The sequence below is a fragment of the Coregonus clupeaformis genome, chromosome 5 (genome assembly GCF_020615455.1).
Source record: "Coregonus clupeaformis isolate EN_2021a chromosome 5, ASM2061545v1, whole genome shotgun sequence".
NCBI lineage: Eukaryota > Metazoa > Chordata > Actinopteri > Salmoniformes > Salmonidae > Coregonus > Coregonus clupeaformis.
Genome location: NC_059196.1, coordinates 31,425,585 through 31,443,563, shown reverse-complemented (window position 1 = coordinate 31,443,563; position 17,979 = coordinate 31,425,585). Strand labels below are relative to the sequence as shown.

Genomic DNA, 17,979 nt, shown 5'->3' with positions numbered 1-17,979 from the left:
CTTCTAAACAGCTTCAACCCCCAAGCCATAAGACTACTGAACATCTAATCAAATGGTTACCCAGACTATTTGCATCCTTGGGAGCAATTTCCAAACGCCTGAAGGTACCACATTCATCTGTACAAACAATAGTACGCAACTATAAACACCATGGGACCATGCAGCCGTCATACCGCTCAGGAAGGAGACGCGTTCTGTCTCCTAGAGATGAACGTACTTTGGTGCGAAAAGTGCAAATCAATCCCAGAACAAAAGCAAAGGACCTTGTGAAGATGCTGGAGGAAACAGGTACAAACGTATCTATATCCACAGTAAAACGAGTCCTATATTGACATAACCTAAAAGTCCGCTCAGCAAGGAAGACGCCACTGCTCCAAAACCACCATAAAAAAGCCAGACTACGGTTTGCAACTGCACATGGGGACAAAGATCGTACTTTTTGGAGAAATGTCCTCTGGTCTGGTGAAAAAAAAATAGAACTGTTTGGCCATAATGACCATCGTTATGTTTGGAGGAAAAAGGGGGTTGCTTGCAAGCCGAAGAACACCATCCCAAAAGTTAGGCACGGAGGTGGCAGCATCATGCTGTGGGGGTGCTTTGCTGCAGGAGGGACTGGTGCACTTCACAAAATAGATGGCATAATGAGGAAGGAAAATTATGTGGATATATTGAAGCAACATCTCAAGACATAATTCAGGAAGTTAAAGCTTGGTCGCAAATGGGTCTTCCAAATGGACAATGACCCCAAGCATACTTCCAATGTTGTGACAAAATAGTTTAAGGACAACAAAGTAAAGGTATTGGAGTGGCCATCACAAAGCCCTGACTTCAATCCTATAGAAAATGTGTGGGCAGAACTGAAAAAGCGTGTGCGAGCAAGGAGGCCTACAAACCTGACTCAGTTACACCAGCTCTGTCAGGAGGAATGGGCCAAAATTCATCCAACTTATTGTGGGAAGCTTGTGGAAGGCTACCCGGAACGTTTGACCCAAGTTAAACAATTTAAAGGCAATCCTACCAAATACTAAATGAGTGTATGTAAACTTTTGACCCACTGGGAATGTTATGAAATAAATTAAAGCTGAAATAAATCATTCTCTCTATTATTATTCTAACGTTTCACATTCTTAAAATAAAGTAGTGATCCTAACTGACCTAAAACAGGGAATATTTACTCGATTAAATGTCAGGAATTGTGAAAAACTGAGTTTAAATGTATTTGGCTAAGGTGTATGTAAACTTCCGACTTCAACTGTACATATTACCTCAATTACCTCAACTAACCGGTGCCCCCGCACATTGACTCGGTACCAGTACCCCCTGTATGTAGCCTCGCTATTGTTATTTTACTGCTGCTCTTTAATTATTTGTAACTTTTATTTCGTATGATTTTATATTGTATTTTTTTGTGTGATTTCTTTTGGTATTCTTTCTTAAAACTGCATTGTTGGTTAAGGGCTTGTAAGTAAACATTTCACTGTAAGGTCTACACCTGTTGTATTCGGCGCATGTGACAAATAACATTTTATTTTATTTTATTTAGCCGTGGTATATTGGCAATATACCACACCTCCTCGGGCCTTATTGCTTAAATATAACCTTGGCATCCCATAATCCGAACCATCAACTTTGTTTTGTTCACAGACTGTATTTCAAACGAAGGAAAAGTTGGCAATGAAATTGGCCCCAACTCCCAACTGTTCACTCAGTCCTCTAAATCAGAAAGGCACATTCCTTCATATTATGTGGGAATGCCCTGCAGTTAAATGCTTCTGGGACAAAGTAAAAAAAAACATTTCGAAGTGCGAATATAAATATTTGATAGGTTGCATTTACTATGTTAATTAACGATGATAGCTCCTTAAATCTCTCAATCAATCAGAGATGATTACTGCAGGCAGGCAGCACTGCTGCAAAAAAAAGATGTTGGCTCTTAGAGGGAAAACGCCCCACTCTCTCCCAATTTGCCAGTGGATACAGTTACTATTAGAAGTTATAAGGTTTGAATTTTAGACAGCGAGAATGAATGGTGCTAGTCAAGGAACAATTGAGGCCAGGACAAATACACTTAACTCCATAAAGAATCATCTCAGCTAAAGCCCAACACATACAAATAAACAATCCATAAAGCCCAACACATACAGTGCCTTCGGAAAGTATTCAGACCCACTTACTTTTTCCACATTTTGTTACGTTACAGCCTTATTCTAAAATTGATTAAATAAATACAAATCCTCAGCAATCCAGACACAATATCCCATAATGACACAGCGAAAACAGTTTTTTAAATAATAATACCTTATTTACATAAGTATTCAGACCCTTTGCTATGAGACTCGAAATAGAGCTCAGGTGCATCCTGATTCCATTGATCATCCTTGAGATTTTTCTACAACTTGATTGGAGTCCACCTGTGGTAAATTCAATTGATTGGACATGATTTGGAAAGGCCCACTCCTGTCTATATAAGGTCCCACAGTTGACAGTGCGTGTCAGAGAAAAAACCAAGCCATGAGGTCGAAGGAATTGTCCGTAGAGCTCCAAGACACGATTGTGTCAAGGCACAGATCTGGGGAAGGGTACCAAAAACTTTATGCAGCATTGAAGGTCCCCAAGATCACAGTGGCTTCCATCATTCTTAAATGCAAGAAGTTTGGAATCACCAAGACTCTTCCTAGAGCTGGCCGCCCAGCCAAACTGAGCAATCGGGAGAGAAGGGAGGTGCCCAAGAACCTGATGGTCAGTCTGACAGAGCTCTAGAGTTCCTCTGTGGAGATGGGAGAACCTTCCAGAAGGACAACAATCTCTGCAGCACTCCACCAATCAGGCCTTTATCGTAGAGTGGCCAGACGGAAGCCACTCCTCAGTAAAATACACATGAAAGCCCGCTTGGAGTTTGCCAAAAGGCACCTAAAGACTCTCAGACCATGAGGAACAAAATTATCTGGTCTGATGACACCAAAATTGAACTCTTTGTCCTGAATGCCAAGCGTCACTTCTTGAGGAAACCTGGCACCATCCCTAAGGTGAAGCATGGTGGTGGCAGCATCATGTTGTGGGGATGTTTTTCAGCGGCAGGGACCGGGAGACTACTCAGGATTGAGGCAAAGATGAACAGAGCAAAGTACTGAGAGATCCTTGATGAAAACCTGCTCCAGAGCTCAGGACCTCAGACTGGGGCAAAGGTTCACCTTCCAACAGGACAACGACCCTAAGAACAGAGCCAAGACAACATAGGAGTGGCTTCGGGAAACTTTCTGAATGTCCTTGAATGGCCCGGCCAGAGCCCGGACTTGAACCCGATCTAACATCTCTGAAAAGACCTGAAAATAGCTGTGCAGCGACGCTACCCATTCAACCTGACAGAGCTTGAGAGAATCTGCAGAGAAGAATTGGAGAAACTCCCCAAATACAGGGATGCCAAGCTTATAGCGTTATACCCAAGAAGACTTGAGGCTGTAATCGCTGCCAAAGGTGCTTCAACAAAGTACAGAGTAAAGGGTCTGAATACTTATGTAAATGTATTATTTCAGTTTTTTATTTTTAATACATTTGCAAAAAAATCTAAAAACCTGTTTTTGCTTTGTCATTATGGGGTATTGTGTGCAGATTCATGAGGGGGAAAAAACAATGTAATCAATTTTAGAATAAGGCTGTAACGTAACAAAATGTGGAAAAAGTCAAGGGGTCTGAATACTTTCCGAATGCACTGTACATACTATATACATTTTACGGACACTATCTATTTTACAATAGTTATCTTTTGTTTGATTTTGAATATCAATGTCACAACCTCAGAAATCTATCCACTTTTCATTTTATCCACCAATTTCTCTTGTGGAACACCCAAGAAGACCTATTACAGTTGTGTTACTGTGATAACTCAGTGAACAGCACTCTGTTGGGACCAAGGGACAATGCAAGGTAGGTGAGCATGCTCGCTACGGTAGTTGCTGCTCAGTTAAATAACCTAATGTTGTCTCAGGAGGATCCGTAGCTGATTAGTAGCTTCTCCAAAGCAAAGATACACTTAAAACCAACACATATTAATGACGACAAGCCTGTAGATTTTTTTTTTTACATATCTGTCAGGTGCAATAAAGCTGTAAGAAATAATAGAAAAGAGGGGGAAATGAAGGGACCCCTGACATCCTGATGCTATGACAACGGTTGACGGGCAAGAAAAACTACCCTCTCTCCCCCCACTGGTCGAGCCAATATCATGCTTTCATCATCTAATTTTCTCAAGAGATTAATTCTGTATGGCCATCAGTTTCCAGGCTACGCAGAGGACATTTTAACCTCAGCTGATACTACTGCTGGATGTTCTCCCTTTGATTGCCCATGCTGCATTTGACAGGAGACTTGAGCACTCAGTGAACAGCTCTTTAAAAAATTCTGAAGATTCTGCTGGAGCGCTGCTGGTGAGGAGAGGGTGAGCAGAGCCTTTCAGGGCTGCAGTGTGTGTGTGTTGGGGGGGGGACATTTCGCCGGTCCCCACAAGGGAAAAGGCTATTTTAGGCTTAGGGGTTAGGTTTATGGTTAGGGATACAATTAGGATTAGGGTTAGAATTAGGGTTAGGGGTTAGAATTTGGGTAAGGAGTTAGGGTTAGGGATTTGGCGTTAAGGTAAGTGTTAGGGAAAAAAATATTTAAAATTGAAATCAATTATTTGGTCCCCACAAGGATACTAAAACAGACGTGTGTGAGTGTGTGTGTGCTCCTGCGATTTCCTAAAAGACTGCAGATAGTCAAGGCAGAGGCAGAGGCAGAGTCTAGGGTAAACTCATCAAGGAACTGTCTCTTTGCTCCTAAATATGAGAGCAGCTAAAAGACTATTACTAATTCATACATTTCAGTAGCAAAGGTAGCCTGTCTTAAACCCACTGATAGCATTTCTCCTGTGTGAACATTGTTGCTGGTTTTTATCTAGAACAGGGTTCCCCAATAGGCGGCCAAATTCTTCCCGCAGGTGATTTTATTTGGCCCCCCAAGAAAAAAAATAAAAAGATATTTGAATTTTCGTTGTTGGACATAAAATACTGTAAAATCAGCAGAGAATCAGCTCAAACATATTTTAATTTAGGAAATCTGTTCCCAAGTATTCCCACGCATAAATAGAGAGGCATATGTGATCGTATCCCAATATAATCAAGGTTTGAAATGATTCTGTTTTTGTCAAATACTATGTCTGTTTGGGGTCAATTTGCAGTGTACAAGTTATTTATAACTATGTTCCGGCCTCCCGACCATCCGCTCAAGGAAAAACCGGCCCACGGCTGAATGTAATTGGGGACCCCTGATCTAGCACGTCAAGCACAAGAGAGAGAGTCCCATTTATTGTCTCCTGTCAAGTAGAAACCGAGTATCCAGGCAGGAGCAATGATAGAAACCTGACCCGTTTGCATTATTGTGTTAATTTTAGGAAAATTACATAGCAGTGACAGGGGAGCTGGATTCATATCTAGCTAGATGGTTGTCATATTGAATCTCAGTATTAGCAGTCACAGCCTTGAGCAAAGGAGCCTAATTTGTCACGCTTCGGCTACTATGGCTCCCGAGTGGCGCAGCGGTCTAAGGCACTGCCTCTCAGTGCTTGAGGCGTCACTACAGATCCCCTGGTTCCATTCCAGGCTGTATCACAACCGGCCGTGATTGGGAGTCCCATAGGGCAGCGCACAATTGGCCCAGCGTCGTCCAGGTTTGGCCGGTGTAGGCCGTCATTGTAAATAAGAATTTGTTCTTTACTGACTTGCCTAGTTAAATAAAGGTTAAATTAAAAAAATTAGAAAATCCTATAAAATATGTACATTTGTCCTAGATGAAGGCTCCTGGAGGGCAAATTAATAAATCAATAGATGGATTGATTAGCATAGATGGACACTGTATGTACAGTAGAATCACTGCTAAACCAGGGAGAGATAAATGCAACCACCCCTGCCAAAATTTTACCATGTTTGAAATGACATGTTCATGGATCAAAATGTACAGTACTACTTGTTCCGTACTTCTTGACAAGATACTCATGATTTGCTCCGTTCACTGGCTCCAGAGGGTAACCTCCAGAGCAGCTTAATCTGAAACATACATGAGAAGGAGACAGGGAAAGGTGCTGAATTAAAAATGATACAACCCTGATGGGCCTAAAGTGGTCTTTTTAGAGAAGAGCACATTATAAAATGTTAATGCTGCTGCCCTTCACTAGACCTGTGTGTTTATGCAGTGAGACAGCAGACCACCAAGCACCACCTGAGCCAAACTGATACACACATGCGTGCACTCGCACACAAACACGCATGCACGCACGGATGCACGCACACACTCATGCACATACATACACATGCACATGCACACACACACACACTCATCAATCAAGTACTCTGTCTTTTAATTGGTTTACTGTATCTCACACAGATACAGTTCTCCATCACATCTTAATTCACCTTTTATCAACTTTCAATTATACCAAAGGCTTGTCAAAAGAATTAAGTGATAAAGGGGGACCACTCTAAATCCTCCATCAAGTCTGGATTTCACCATAGTCTAAACCCTTTTATCAATCTTTAACACCACAATCACCTTGGAATTCTACAAGGTCACTTTGCCAGCACTACCCATCATCACAATCACAAACATGGGACAGTTTATGATCTTGAATTGAGCCAAAAATAACTGCACATCCGCTTACATTCCAGCTGGAAAAGATAACATATCGGGGTTTCCAATAGAGTTCTATCAATATCTCAAACCATTAACTGGTATAATCACACAAACAAAACAAGAGAGATGTGTCTCCAGGGGCTGCCCATTCTAACTGGGCTGACCACACTGCTATAGGCAACAGATAACACCAGCACCCCCAGCCATCCACACTCATAATAGGACATATGCTAATTAGGGTGTTTTCCCTCTCCGCTAGGTGCAACCTGTGTGAAAGAGCAGAGATTAAAGACTGTGTGAATAAATGCCCCTGAAATGATTAACACTGTTTTACCATTCCTGCTGCAGGGTCATTATGAAGGGGATATTTAATTATTTTGTTCACAGCGAATGTATAAACAGATTCATCCTTTTAGTTCCACTCCATTTGATGTAGTTGATTATCTTTATGCAAAAATCATATGTAACGTGAGTGTGTGTATGCATGTGTTTCTGTGAAGTACCTTACTAGTGAAGAGCAAGTACTTGTGTGCTAGTGTAATGCAAAGTGAGTGGGCCTATCTGTGGGGACTCTGGGGAGAGGTGTACACTGAGTGTACAAAACATTAAGAACACCCGCTCTTTCCATGACATAGACTGAGACTGACCAGGTGAATCCAGGTGAAATCTATGATCTCTTACTGATGTCACTTGTTAAATCCAATTCAATCAGTGTAAATGAAGGGGAGGAGACAGGTTAAAGAATGATTTTTAAGCCTTGAGACAATTGAGACATGGATTGTGTGTGTGCTATTCATAGGGTGAATGGGCAAGACAAAATATTTAAGCGCCTTTGAATGGGGTATGGTAGTAGGTGCCAGGCACACCGGTTTGTCAAGAACTGCAACGCTGATGGGTTTTTCATGCTCAACAGTATCCCGTGTGTATCAAGAACAGTCCACCACCCAAAGGACATCCAGCCAACTTGATACAACTGTGGGAAGCATTGGAGGCAACATGGGCCAGCATCCCTGTGAAACGCTTTCGACACCTTGAAGAGTCCATTTCCAGAAGAATTGAGGCTGTTCTGAGGGCAAAAGGGCTCCTAATGTTTTGTACACTCAGTGTATATTGTGTATGGTTTGTACACTTTAAGTTCGACTTTTGGGGGGTTTGGATGTAGATGGTTGTAGAGTATAGATGCATGTCTAACATCAGTATAATGGTGACCATTTATAAAGTTCCAAGGATACTGCACCCCTCCTCAAAAAACTTACACTCGATCCCTCCGATGTCAACAACTACAGACCAGTATCCCTTCTTTCTTTTCTCTCCAAAACTCTTGAGCGTGCCGTCTCTAGCCAACTCTCCTGCTATCTCTCTCAGAATGACTTTCTTGATCCAAACCAGTCAGGTTTCAAGACTGGTCATTCAACTGAGACTGCTCTTCTCTGTGTCACGGAGGCTCTCCACACTGCTAAAGCTAACTCTCTCTCCTCTGCTCTTATCCTTCCAGACCTATCCGCTGCCTTTGATACTGTGAACCATCAGATCCTCCTCTCCACCCTCTCCGAGTTGGGCATCTCCGGCGCTGCTCACTCTTGGATTGCGTCCTACCTGACAGGTCGCTCCTACCAGGTGGCGTGGCGAGAATCTGTCTTCGCACCACGTGCTCTCACCACTGGTGTCCCCAGGGCTCAGTTCTAGGCCCTCTCCTATTCTCTCTATACACCAACTCACTTGGCTCTGTCATATCCTCACATGGTCTCTCCTATCATTGCTACGCAGACGACACACAATTAATTTTCTCCTTTCCCCCTTCTGATAACCAGGTGGCGAATTGCATCTCTGCATGTCTGGCAGACATATCAGTGTGGATGTCGGATCACCACCTCAAGCTGAACCTCGGCAAGACGGACCTGCTCTTCCTCCCTGGGAAGGACTGCCCGCTCCATGATCTCGCCATCACGGTTGACAACTCCATTGTGTCCTCCTCCCAGAGTGCAAAGAGCCTTGGCGTGACCCTGGACAACACCCTGTCGTTCTCTGCTAACATCAAAGCGGTGACCCGATCCTTCAGGTTCATGCTCTACAACATTCGCAGAGTACGATCCTACCTTACACAGAAAGCAGCACAGGTCCTAATCCAGGCACTTGTCATCTCCCGTCTGGATTACTGCAACTCGCTGTTGGCTGGGCTCCCTGCCTGTGCCATTAAACCCCTACAACTTATCCAGAACGCCGCAGCCCGTCTGGTGTTCGACCTTCCCAAGTTCTCTCATGTCTCCCCGCTCCTCTGCACACTCCACTGGCTTCCAGTTGAGGCTTGCATCTACTACAAGACCATGGTGCTTGCCTACGGAGCTGTGAGGGGAACGGCACCTCCTTATTTTCAGGCTCTGATCAGACCCTACACCCAAACGAGGGCACTACGTTCATCCACCTCTGGCCTGCTAGCTCCCCTGCCTCTACAGAAGCACAGTTCCCGCTCAGCCCAGTCAAAGCTATTTGCTGCTCTGGCACCCCAATGGTGGAACAAGCTCCCCCACGACGCCAGGACAGCGGAGTCACTGACCACCTTCCGGAGACACTTGAAACCCTACCTCTTTAAGGAATACCTGGAATAGTATAAAGTAATCCTTCTACCCCCCCCCCCCCCCACCCTCCCATAAAGAAAAAGAAGAAAAAAAGTGGTTGTCCCACTTGCTATCATAAGTTGAATGCACCAATTTGTAAGTCGCTCCGGATAAGAGCGTCTGCTAAATGATGTAAATGTAAATGTAAATGATACTGAATCTTGTCTAGCCAGACCTGTGTGGTGTAGCTGCTGCTTCATAGTAATGGTAATGCACCTGTATGGTAGTGAAGCAGCAGGTCCTGGCTGTGGTCTCCTGCAGTCTTGGGGAGGAAGTCTACTGTCACCTGCATGCTCTCGCCAACACCAATAGTTCCAAGAGGGGGCTCCACTGAAAAAGGGCTTGGCAGAACAAAGGCATGGACAGGTAGAAATGGTTGGTTTAGCATGGAGTACTTGGGCTAGAACAGACTAGAGACTAGAACAGACTCCTACCATAGATCATCTCTCACCTGTGTGTGCTTAGCTGGAACTTGGCCTCACAGTTGCCAATGTTGCGCACCAGCAGGGTCTTCTGTGAGGAACACTTCACAGGGCACAGAGAGAAGTGCAGGTGGTCAGGGAAGTCTAGGATGGCCCGCGCCCCGATCGCCCGGATAGGAACCTCAAACCTCTCCCTCTCTGTCACACAGATGAGCCTGTGGATGTAGTCCTAGGAGAGAGGGGAGGAGAGCTTACTTTATGAAGTTCACAAGGACAGCACAGCGGTAGATTTCAGATTAAACTTTGATCAGTTTCTTATTGGATGCTGTCTCATGTGGTGCATGAAGGACATGTCCTGATCAACAATGTCTTGGAACTATAACACATGCATAACCAAAGGTTCACTGCTGCTCCAATTGTTCACATCTTGTCATGACATTTAGAAGAAGTATGTTGTTTTTTCGGGGGTCTGTCATCCAAACAGTCCTCATCTCTCCCTATTGTCTCCATACAGATGAGTTGGCTCCAGGCCTGATTATGTTGCCAAGGGCCCTGAATCTCTCTAACAACTGCACTCTGTATTAATGTGCAAGCAGAGCAAAGCAGATTACCTGGCCATATTAGAGCCTGGAGAATGGCAGCTAATGGAATGAGAGTAGGCGGTGGTGGAAACATTCCCTCTCATGCCCATGCTCATCAAAGCACACTCTCTGATAGAATTACAGTGCAGAGGCGCATTAACAAGGAATATGAGCTTTGATATTGATGTTTCACCGTGTTGTCATTACTGAAGACGAAAACCTGAAGCATTGAAATCTTTCATTCAGACCAAGGGTAATGAATGAGATTGGTTTCATAACTAGGCCTACATTTCTTTCAGTAATGTTCAGAACATAAGAAAGATGTTTTTCGTTTTAAATCAGAAAGAGGAAATTTCATGAGCATCAATAGATTGAATAAAGTTGGAATAAAGTTGGAAACACTTGTTTGCTTTGATCCATAGCATTAAAATAAAACGTAATAGTTTATTGCAACTTTACAGTGTTCCAGTTGTTTGTTAAGTGTGTTGCCATGAAAAAATATATCATTTTTGTGTTGACAGTACCTTGTTCTCCTGAGGTATAAAGAGGACCCTGAATGTGGACGCCAACCCTGGGGCCACTTTGCTACATACATCCACTGGACTGACCAATTTAAAATACAGAGAGTCTCCCTCCACCACCTTCACCCGCCGTGGGATCTAAAGATCAGACAGACACACACGCACGTACACACAGAGAAATAGAGAGAGAAACAAAGCAAGAGAGCGAGACAGAGAGAGAGAAATAGAGAGACATAATGACTAACTCTCCACTTTTACTTTGCAACATCCCTACTCCCTACTCTCCTAAGCCACAAAAGAAGATCAAAGACAAGAAAAACATTTAAGAAAAATACCTGCAAGAAGAACATAATAATTTTTCTTCCTTGCCTGTTTAAAAATACACTGCTCAAAAAAATTAAGGGAACACTTAAACAACACAATGTAACTCCAAGTCAATCACACTTCTGTGAAATCAAACCACTTAGGAAGCAACACTGATTGACAATACATTTCACATGCTGTTGTACAAATGGAATAGACAACAGGTGGAAATTATAGGCAATTAGCAAGACACCCCCCAATAAAGGACTGGTTTTGCAGGTGGTGACCACAGACCACTTCTCAGTTCCTATGCTTCCTGGCTGATGTTTTGGTCACTTTTGAGACGGAGTCTACAACCCACACAAGTGGCTCAGGTAGTGCAGCTTATCCAGGATGGCACATCAATGCGAGCTGTGGCAAGAAGGTTTGCTGTGTCTGTCAGCGTAGTGTCCAGAGCATGGAGGCGCTACCAGGAGACAGGCCAGTACATCAGGAGACGTGGAGGAGGCCGTAGGAGGGCAACAACCCAGCAGCAGGACTGCTACCTCCGCCTTTGTGCAAGGAGGAGCAGGAGGAGCACTGCCAGAGCCCTGCAAAATGACCTCCAGCAGGCCACAAATGTGCATGTGTCTGCTCAAATGGTCAGAAACAGACTCCATGAGGGTGGTATGAGGGCCCTACGTCCACAGGTGGGGGTTGTGCTACAGCCCAACACCGTGCAGGACGTTTGGCATTTGCCAGAGAACACCAAGATTGGCAAATTCGCCACTGGCGCCCTGTGCTCTTCACAGATGAAAGCAGGTTCACACTGAGCACATGTGACAGACGTGACAGAGTCTGGAGACGCCGTGGAGAACGATCTGCTGCCTGCAACATCCTCCAGCATGACCGGTTTGGCGGTGGGTCAGTCATGGTGTGGGGTGGCATTTCTTTGGGGGCCGCACAGCCCTCCATGTGCTCGCCAGAGGTAGCCTGACTGCCATTAGGTACCGAGATGAGATCCTCAGACCCCCTTGTGAGACCATATGCTGGTGCGGTTGGCCCTGGGTTCCTCTAATGCAAGACAATGCTAGACCTCATGTGGCTGGAGTGTGTCAGCAGTTCCTACAAGAGGAAGGCATTGATGCTATGGACTGGCCCGCCCGTTCCCCAGACCTGAATCCAATTGAGCACATCTGGGACATCATGTCTCGCTCCATCCACCAACGCCACGTTGCACCACAGACTGTCCAGGAGTTGGCGGATGCTTTAGTCCAGGTCTGGGAGGAGATCCCCCAGGAGACCATCCGCCACCTCATCAGGAGCATGCCCAGGCGTTGTAGGGAGGTCATACAGGCACGTGGAGGCCACACACACTACTGAGCCTCATTTTGACTTGTTTTAAGGACATTACATCAAAGTTGGATCAGCCTGTAGTCTGGTTTTCCACTTTACATTTTGAGGGTGACTCCAAATCCAGACCTCCATGGGTTGATACATTTGATTTCCATTGATAATTTTTGTGTGATTTTGTTGTCAGCACATTCAACTATGTAAAGAAAAAAGTATTTAATAAGATTATTTCATTCATTCAGATCTAGGATGTGTTATTTTAGTGTTCCCTTTATTTTTTTGAGCAGTGTATATATATTTCAACAAGCTGGTGGCAGTTTGGCAGACCATACTAAGGTACAGAACTGTGTTAATTTTGGCAGCTATTTTAGATACATTTTAGTCTAAGTCACATTTTAGTAATTTCATCCTTCTTAGTTTTAGTTAATATCAGTCGACTTAAACTCTGAACAGTTTTTGTCTAGTTTTAGTCCAAGTCAGTTTTGTCACATATTCGTCAGTGCATTTCTTTCCATGAAATAATTAATAATTGACTTGTAACTTCCATCATGTGCACATTAAGATAGCCTTTTCCAACTAAGCCTACTATCCCCTCATATAGCTGGCACATTGCTATTGTGGCAGATTGTAACCAATGCCAGACATGATTTACCATAGGCTACAAAGCCTTGGCTACAGGTTAAACAATTTAGGCATACAGCTCTTTTCTCCCAATCATAACCTTAGGATGGGGGTAAATAACAGTGATTCCCTGCACTCGCATTTGCCGACCGCGAGAGCGGCAATACAGATGAATAACAGCACACATGGGAAAATGGAGCTTGTGATGTGATCAAAGCGAAAATAGCCAACATGAAAGTAAGAGAGTAAACATTACTGTTTCTAGTTGAGGTTAGCTACAACTGATGTATCCTGGTTCACTGGCTATGCATCAGTTCAAAAGACTTACGAGTGACTGAAGTGACCACCCGGGAGCTGTGTGGGGGAGCCGAGCAGATCAGCTCAATCAGACCGCATAACTGAAAGCGGATAATTCTGCCAATGAGAGGATTGCATTAAATATTCTGCAAAGGCATGAACGCTTATGATTGGACAAAACAGATGAAAAGGAACTTCATGTCAAATTGAACGTCCATTAGTCTCTTGGAATACTCGCCTTGTCACATTTTCGTCAACTAAAATGAAAACGAATTTGTTCCTACAAGGATATCGTTTTTTTGATGGCATCTCGTCTTGTTATCGTCATTAGTTTTCATCAGGAAAAATAGGTTGTTGACAAATATTTTTAATCATAGTTATTGTTAATGAAATTAACACTGGTACAGAACAGTATGTCACCAAATGCATCAACGTAAAAGTTGACTTGTTTAGCTTCTGTTTGATATGAAATAAAGCCAAATGCAATACATGCTAAAAAGAGTTTGGGGTTTGGACAGGTATGCAACATAGTGTATTTAGAGATTCAGGATTGATATGACCATAAAATAAAAGGAACTGTACTGCCAATAACTTATTCTAGGCCTATATATTCTCCATCAAATGGGACTGCAGTGAGGAAGTGAGACATTTGGCTACGAAGCTAAATCTTTCATATATTTTCTCCTTGCATTTTAAATGCAACTACTGTATGCAGCACAGCTTCAATGTGGTCATGAATAAATTTAATAAAGAGGTTGTTTTTCCAGGGAATTCATATACATATTTATTAGAGTATTTGTCTCTCTACCACACTATCTCACTACTACCCCCAGCCCCATCTCTAAAAGGTAAATGGTAGGGAGAAAATCCACCAACGCAGTATGTTGGTTGTAGGCTAGCAAATCAGTTGACACTGTAGTATCCTTTCATCACAATGCTTTTTGTTCAAACTATTTAAAAAATCCCTAATTACAAAACACATTATAATGTAGTTACTAATGAGTTTCACTGTTCTGAAAGGATGATACCGGTAGGAATAGTGGGTATTTGAGAGGATGAGCGTAGGGGAAAGGGAGGTATATTATTGTGTGCAGAATATTGAGAATGCACTGTAGCCTATAAGAAAAAGGGTAATAATGCACAATGCACATAATCTGAGCAAGTCCAGATATTCTATTAAGTTGAGAATCACTGTTGCATTATATACTAATATTACTGTACCTCCCAATGTCTGTGACTTCCACAATGCATTATCAACATGTGAAAGAAGAGACATAACATCATCGTTGATCAATGGTAACATAACTGAGAGGCAAGTTAAAAGCATATCAATCATTGTAGCATTGTAAAAAGATTGTTATGCCTTTTCATGTGTCAAAAACGTGCATGATTCAGCCCTTTCATCTGATTCATTACAGTTTATTGAGTGTTTGCAGTGGAGCACTTTTTAATGGAGAATCCAATCACGTATTGGTGTGGCACATATGGGGTTGTAACTAATGACCAGTGGGCATTGTGTCCTAATAACCTATGCTGTACAATTATCACTGGGAAGTCAGACGGACAAAGCACATCTCCAGAACTACCCACTCTCCACATGGCTGCTTGCTCAGCCAGGTCTTGGCAATCTAATGTCCACATCAACCTTCCACGCTTCCCTGGTACTCAAACCCGCCTTGTCCTACCTTGTCAATGTTACGGAGAATCAGTGAAATCTCATAGGTCTCTGAGGGCGTATAATTCTGGAACACAATCTCAGAGGGGTATGGCTGGAACATGGCCTGGTCCACATCGATGGTAGAGAACTGAGAACAGCACAGAGAAAAAGTAAAAAAGACAGGATTCTTAGGGTAGGAACAATAACATACTTTTTTGAGCAAGCCACATTGTGCCTTTAGTAACACACATACTACAAAATAATATAACATAATAATTGTAAACAATTGTAATTGTTTAAGTCACATTAGATGGCCTCTACTACTACAGTAGGAGGTCTCATAAGACAATGCTGACTAAGGGAAGGCTGCTTACAGGTCAAAATGACCATCATCTCATAATGATGATGCATTCTGTATTTTAAACTGACTTATAACCACTAAAACTTCATCCTATTTGACTTAATTTTGTATACAATTTCAGAAGATGAGCTCTGATTTAATAAGGACAAGCTGGTTGGAAAACAATTATATTAGCTAACATTAGTATTACAGAGGCAAGAAAACGCTGGAGGTAGAAAGGGGCAGAGAGAGAGAGAGGTGCAGAGAGCAGATGCTTTATAATATGAGAAAAATGTGTCATTCTTTCACATTTCTACAGTAAATGAAATGATTTGCCTCTATAATCAATCAAATTAAATCCAGTTTATGTTCCAAGGGAGGAAGAGTGGGTAGATACACAGTCCTATTTACAGATGCATGTTTAATGGATAAGATGAAGTGACATAAAGCCCTACCAGGGCCCTTTTGATGGTGTAAAGGCTGAGCAATAATATTATGTTTTAACATCAATCAGGTTGGGAAGGGTGACCTAGGATCTGATTAGTTGTGTTGTTGTTGTTGACCTGTGCATTATTAGTATTATCTACAAATAAATGATTCTCCAACAAAACCTGTCTAAGTGGTAATACTGTATCCTAAGTGATCATAAAGAAAGCTTGACTTTGAGTTTATAGTGCAGGGATCATCGACTAGATTCAGCCGTGGGCTGATTTTTTCTTGAGCGGATGGTCAGAGGGCAAGAACATAATTACAAATAATTAGTAGACTGCAAATTGACCGCAAGAAGCCCCAGGGGTCGGGTTAGAGTTCAGAAATTAGCATTTTCAAAACATACACCATCAAGAAATCTGTGTTTTAAACCATTTCACCTGCGTTTTATATTGAAAGTCAACAGTGTTTTTTTCCTTCACAGAAAATACATTAGTGCAACACATTCGTCAGAAAACAGCTTCATTTTCATCAGATGATAACAGAAGTGCAATGCTATTTGGCTAGCAACCACACAAGTAAATGAGCTTAAAATGAAAAAGCAAGATCGTTTTTGCAAAAACGATGCATGGCCATCATATATTTCTAATGTTTATCTTAGAAAGAATGTAGCCAGCTACATTTTCCTAATGTTTTGTTTGAAGTTAATCTTGCATGAAAAGTACAGGAGAAAAGTAGCTACACATCAGTCAGCTACTGAAGCACAAAATTAACGTTGGTCTGTTGACGAGCAGAAATTACATTAAGAAGCATTTTACAAAACACAGCAAGATATTTCTTACGCATTTTTATTTTTCTGTGTGAAAAACTCTGAATTCTGCATTAAAGTGACCCCTGAGCCCAAACATATATAATATTAGACTAAAACATAATAACTTCAAACATTGCTTCCATTTGTATACAATCACATAAACTCAGCAAAAAAATAAACGTCCTTTCACTGTCAACTGCGTTTATTTTCAGCAAACTTAATATGTGTAAATATTTGTATGAACATAACAAGATTCAACAACTGAGACATAAACTGAACAAGTTCCACAGACATGTGACTAACAGAAATTGAATAATGTGTCCCTGAACAAAGGGGGGGTCAAAATCAAAAGTAACAGTCAGTATCTGGTGTGGCCACCAGCTGCATTAAGTACTGCAGTGCATCTCCTCCTCATGGACTGCACCAAATTTGCCAGTTCTTGCTGTGAGATGTTACCCCACTCTTCCACCAAGGCACCTGCAAGTTCCCGGACATTTCTGGGGGAAATGGCCCTAGCCCTCACCCTCCGATCCAACAGGTCCCAGACATGCTCAATGGGAATGAGATCCGGGCTCTTCGCTGGCCATGGCAGAACACTGACATTCCTGTCTTGCAGGAAATCACGCACAGAACGAGCAGTATGGCTGGTGGCATTGTCATGCTGGAGGGTCATGTCAGGATGAGCCTGCATGAAGGGTACCACATGAGGGAGGAGGATGTCTTCCCTGTAACGCACAGCGTTGAGATTGCCTGCAATGACAACAAGCTCAGTCCGATGATGCTGTGACACACCGCCCCAGACCATGACGGACCCTCCACCTCCAAATCAAATAAAATTTTATTTGCCACATGCGCCGAATACAACAGGTGTAGACATTACAGTGAAATGCTTACTTACAAGCCCTTAACCAGCAAAGCATTTTGAAATACTTTTTTTTGTGTTAAGTAAAAATAAAATACAAAAATAACTAAAGAGCAGCAGTAAAATAAAATAACAGTAGGGAGGCTATATACAGGGGGGAAACGGTGCAGAGTCAATGTGCGGGGGCACCGGCTAGTCGAGGAAATTGAGGTAATATGTACATGTGGGTAGAGTTAAAGTGACTATGCATAAATAATAACGTAGCGTAAAAGCAGCAGCGTAAAAGAGGGGGGTGGGGGGTGGCAGGGCAAATAGTCTGGGTAGCAATGATTAGCTGTTCAGGAGTCTTATGGCTTGGGGGTAGAAGCTGTTGAGAAGCCTTTTGGACCTAGACTTGGCGTTCCGGTACCGCTTGCCGTGCGGTAGCAGAGAGAACAGTCTATGACTAGGGTGGCTGGAGTTTTTGACAATTTTGAGGGCCTTCCTCTGACAAATCGATCCCGCTCCAGAGTACAGGCCTCTGTGTAA

The 17,979-nt window shown here is 42.8% G+C and overlaps 1 protein-coding gene across 1 annotated transcript in view; it reads right to left on the bottom strand.

Annotated features, from left to right (window-relative positions):
- LOC121577462 (hydrocephalus-inducing protein homolog) overlaps window positions 1–17,979 on the bottom strand; it is a 117,432-nt gene that overhangs the window by 92,252 nt on the left and 7,201 nt on the right. The window contains 4 exon segments of the mRNA XM_045213948.1: window positions 9,492–9,616; window positions 9,727–9,926; window positions 10,803–10,937; window positions 15,038–15,157. Of these exon segments, the coding sequence (XP_045069883.1) occupies window positions 9,492–9,616; window positions 9,727–9,926; window positions 10,803–10,937; window positions 15,038–15,157 (580 nt within the window).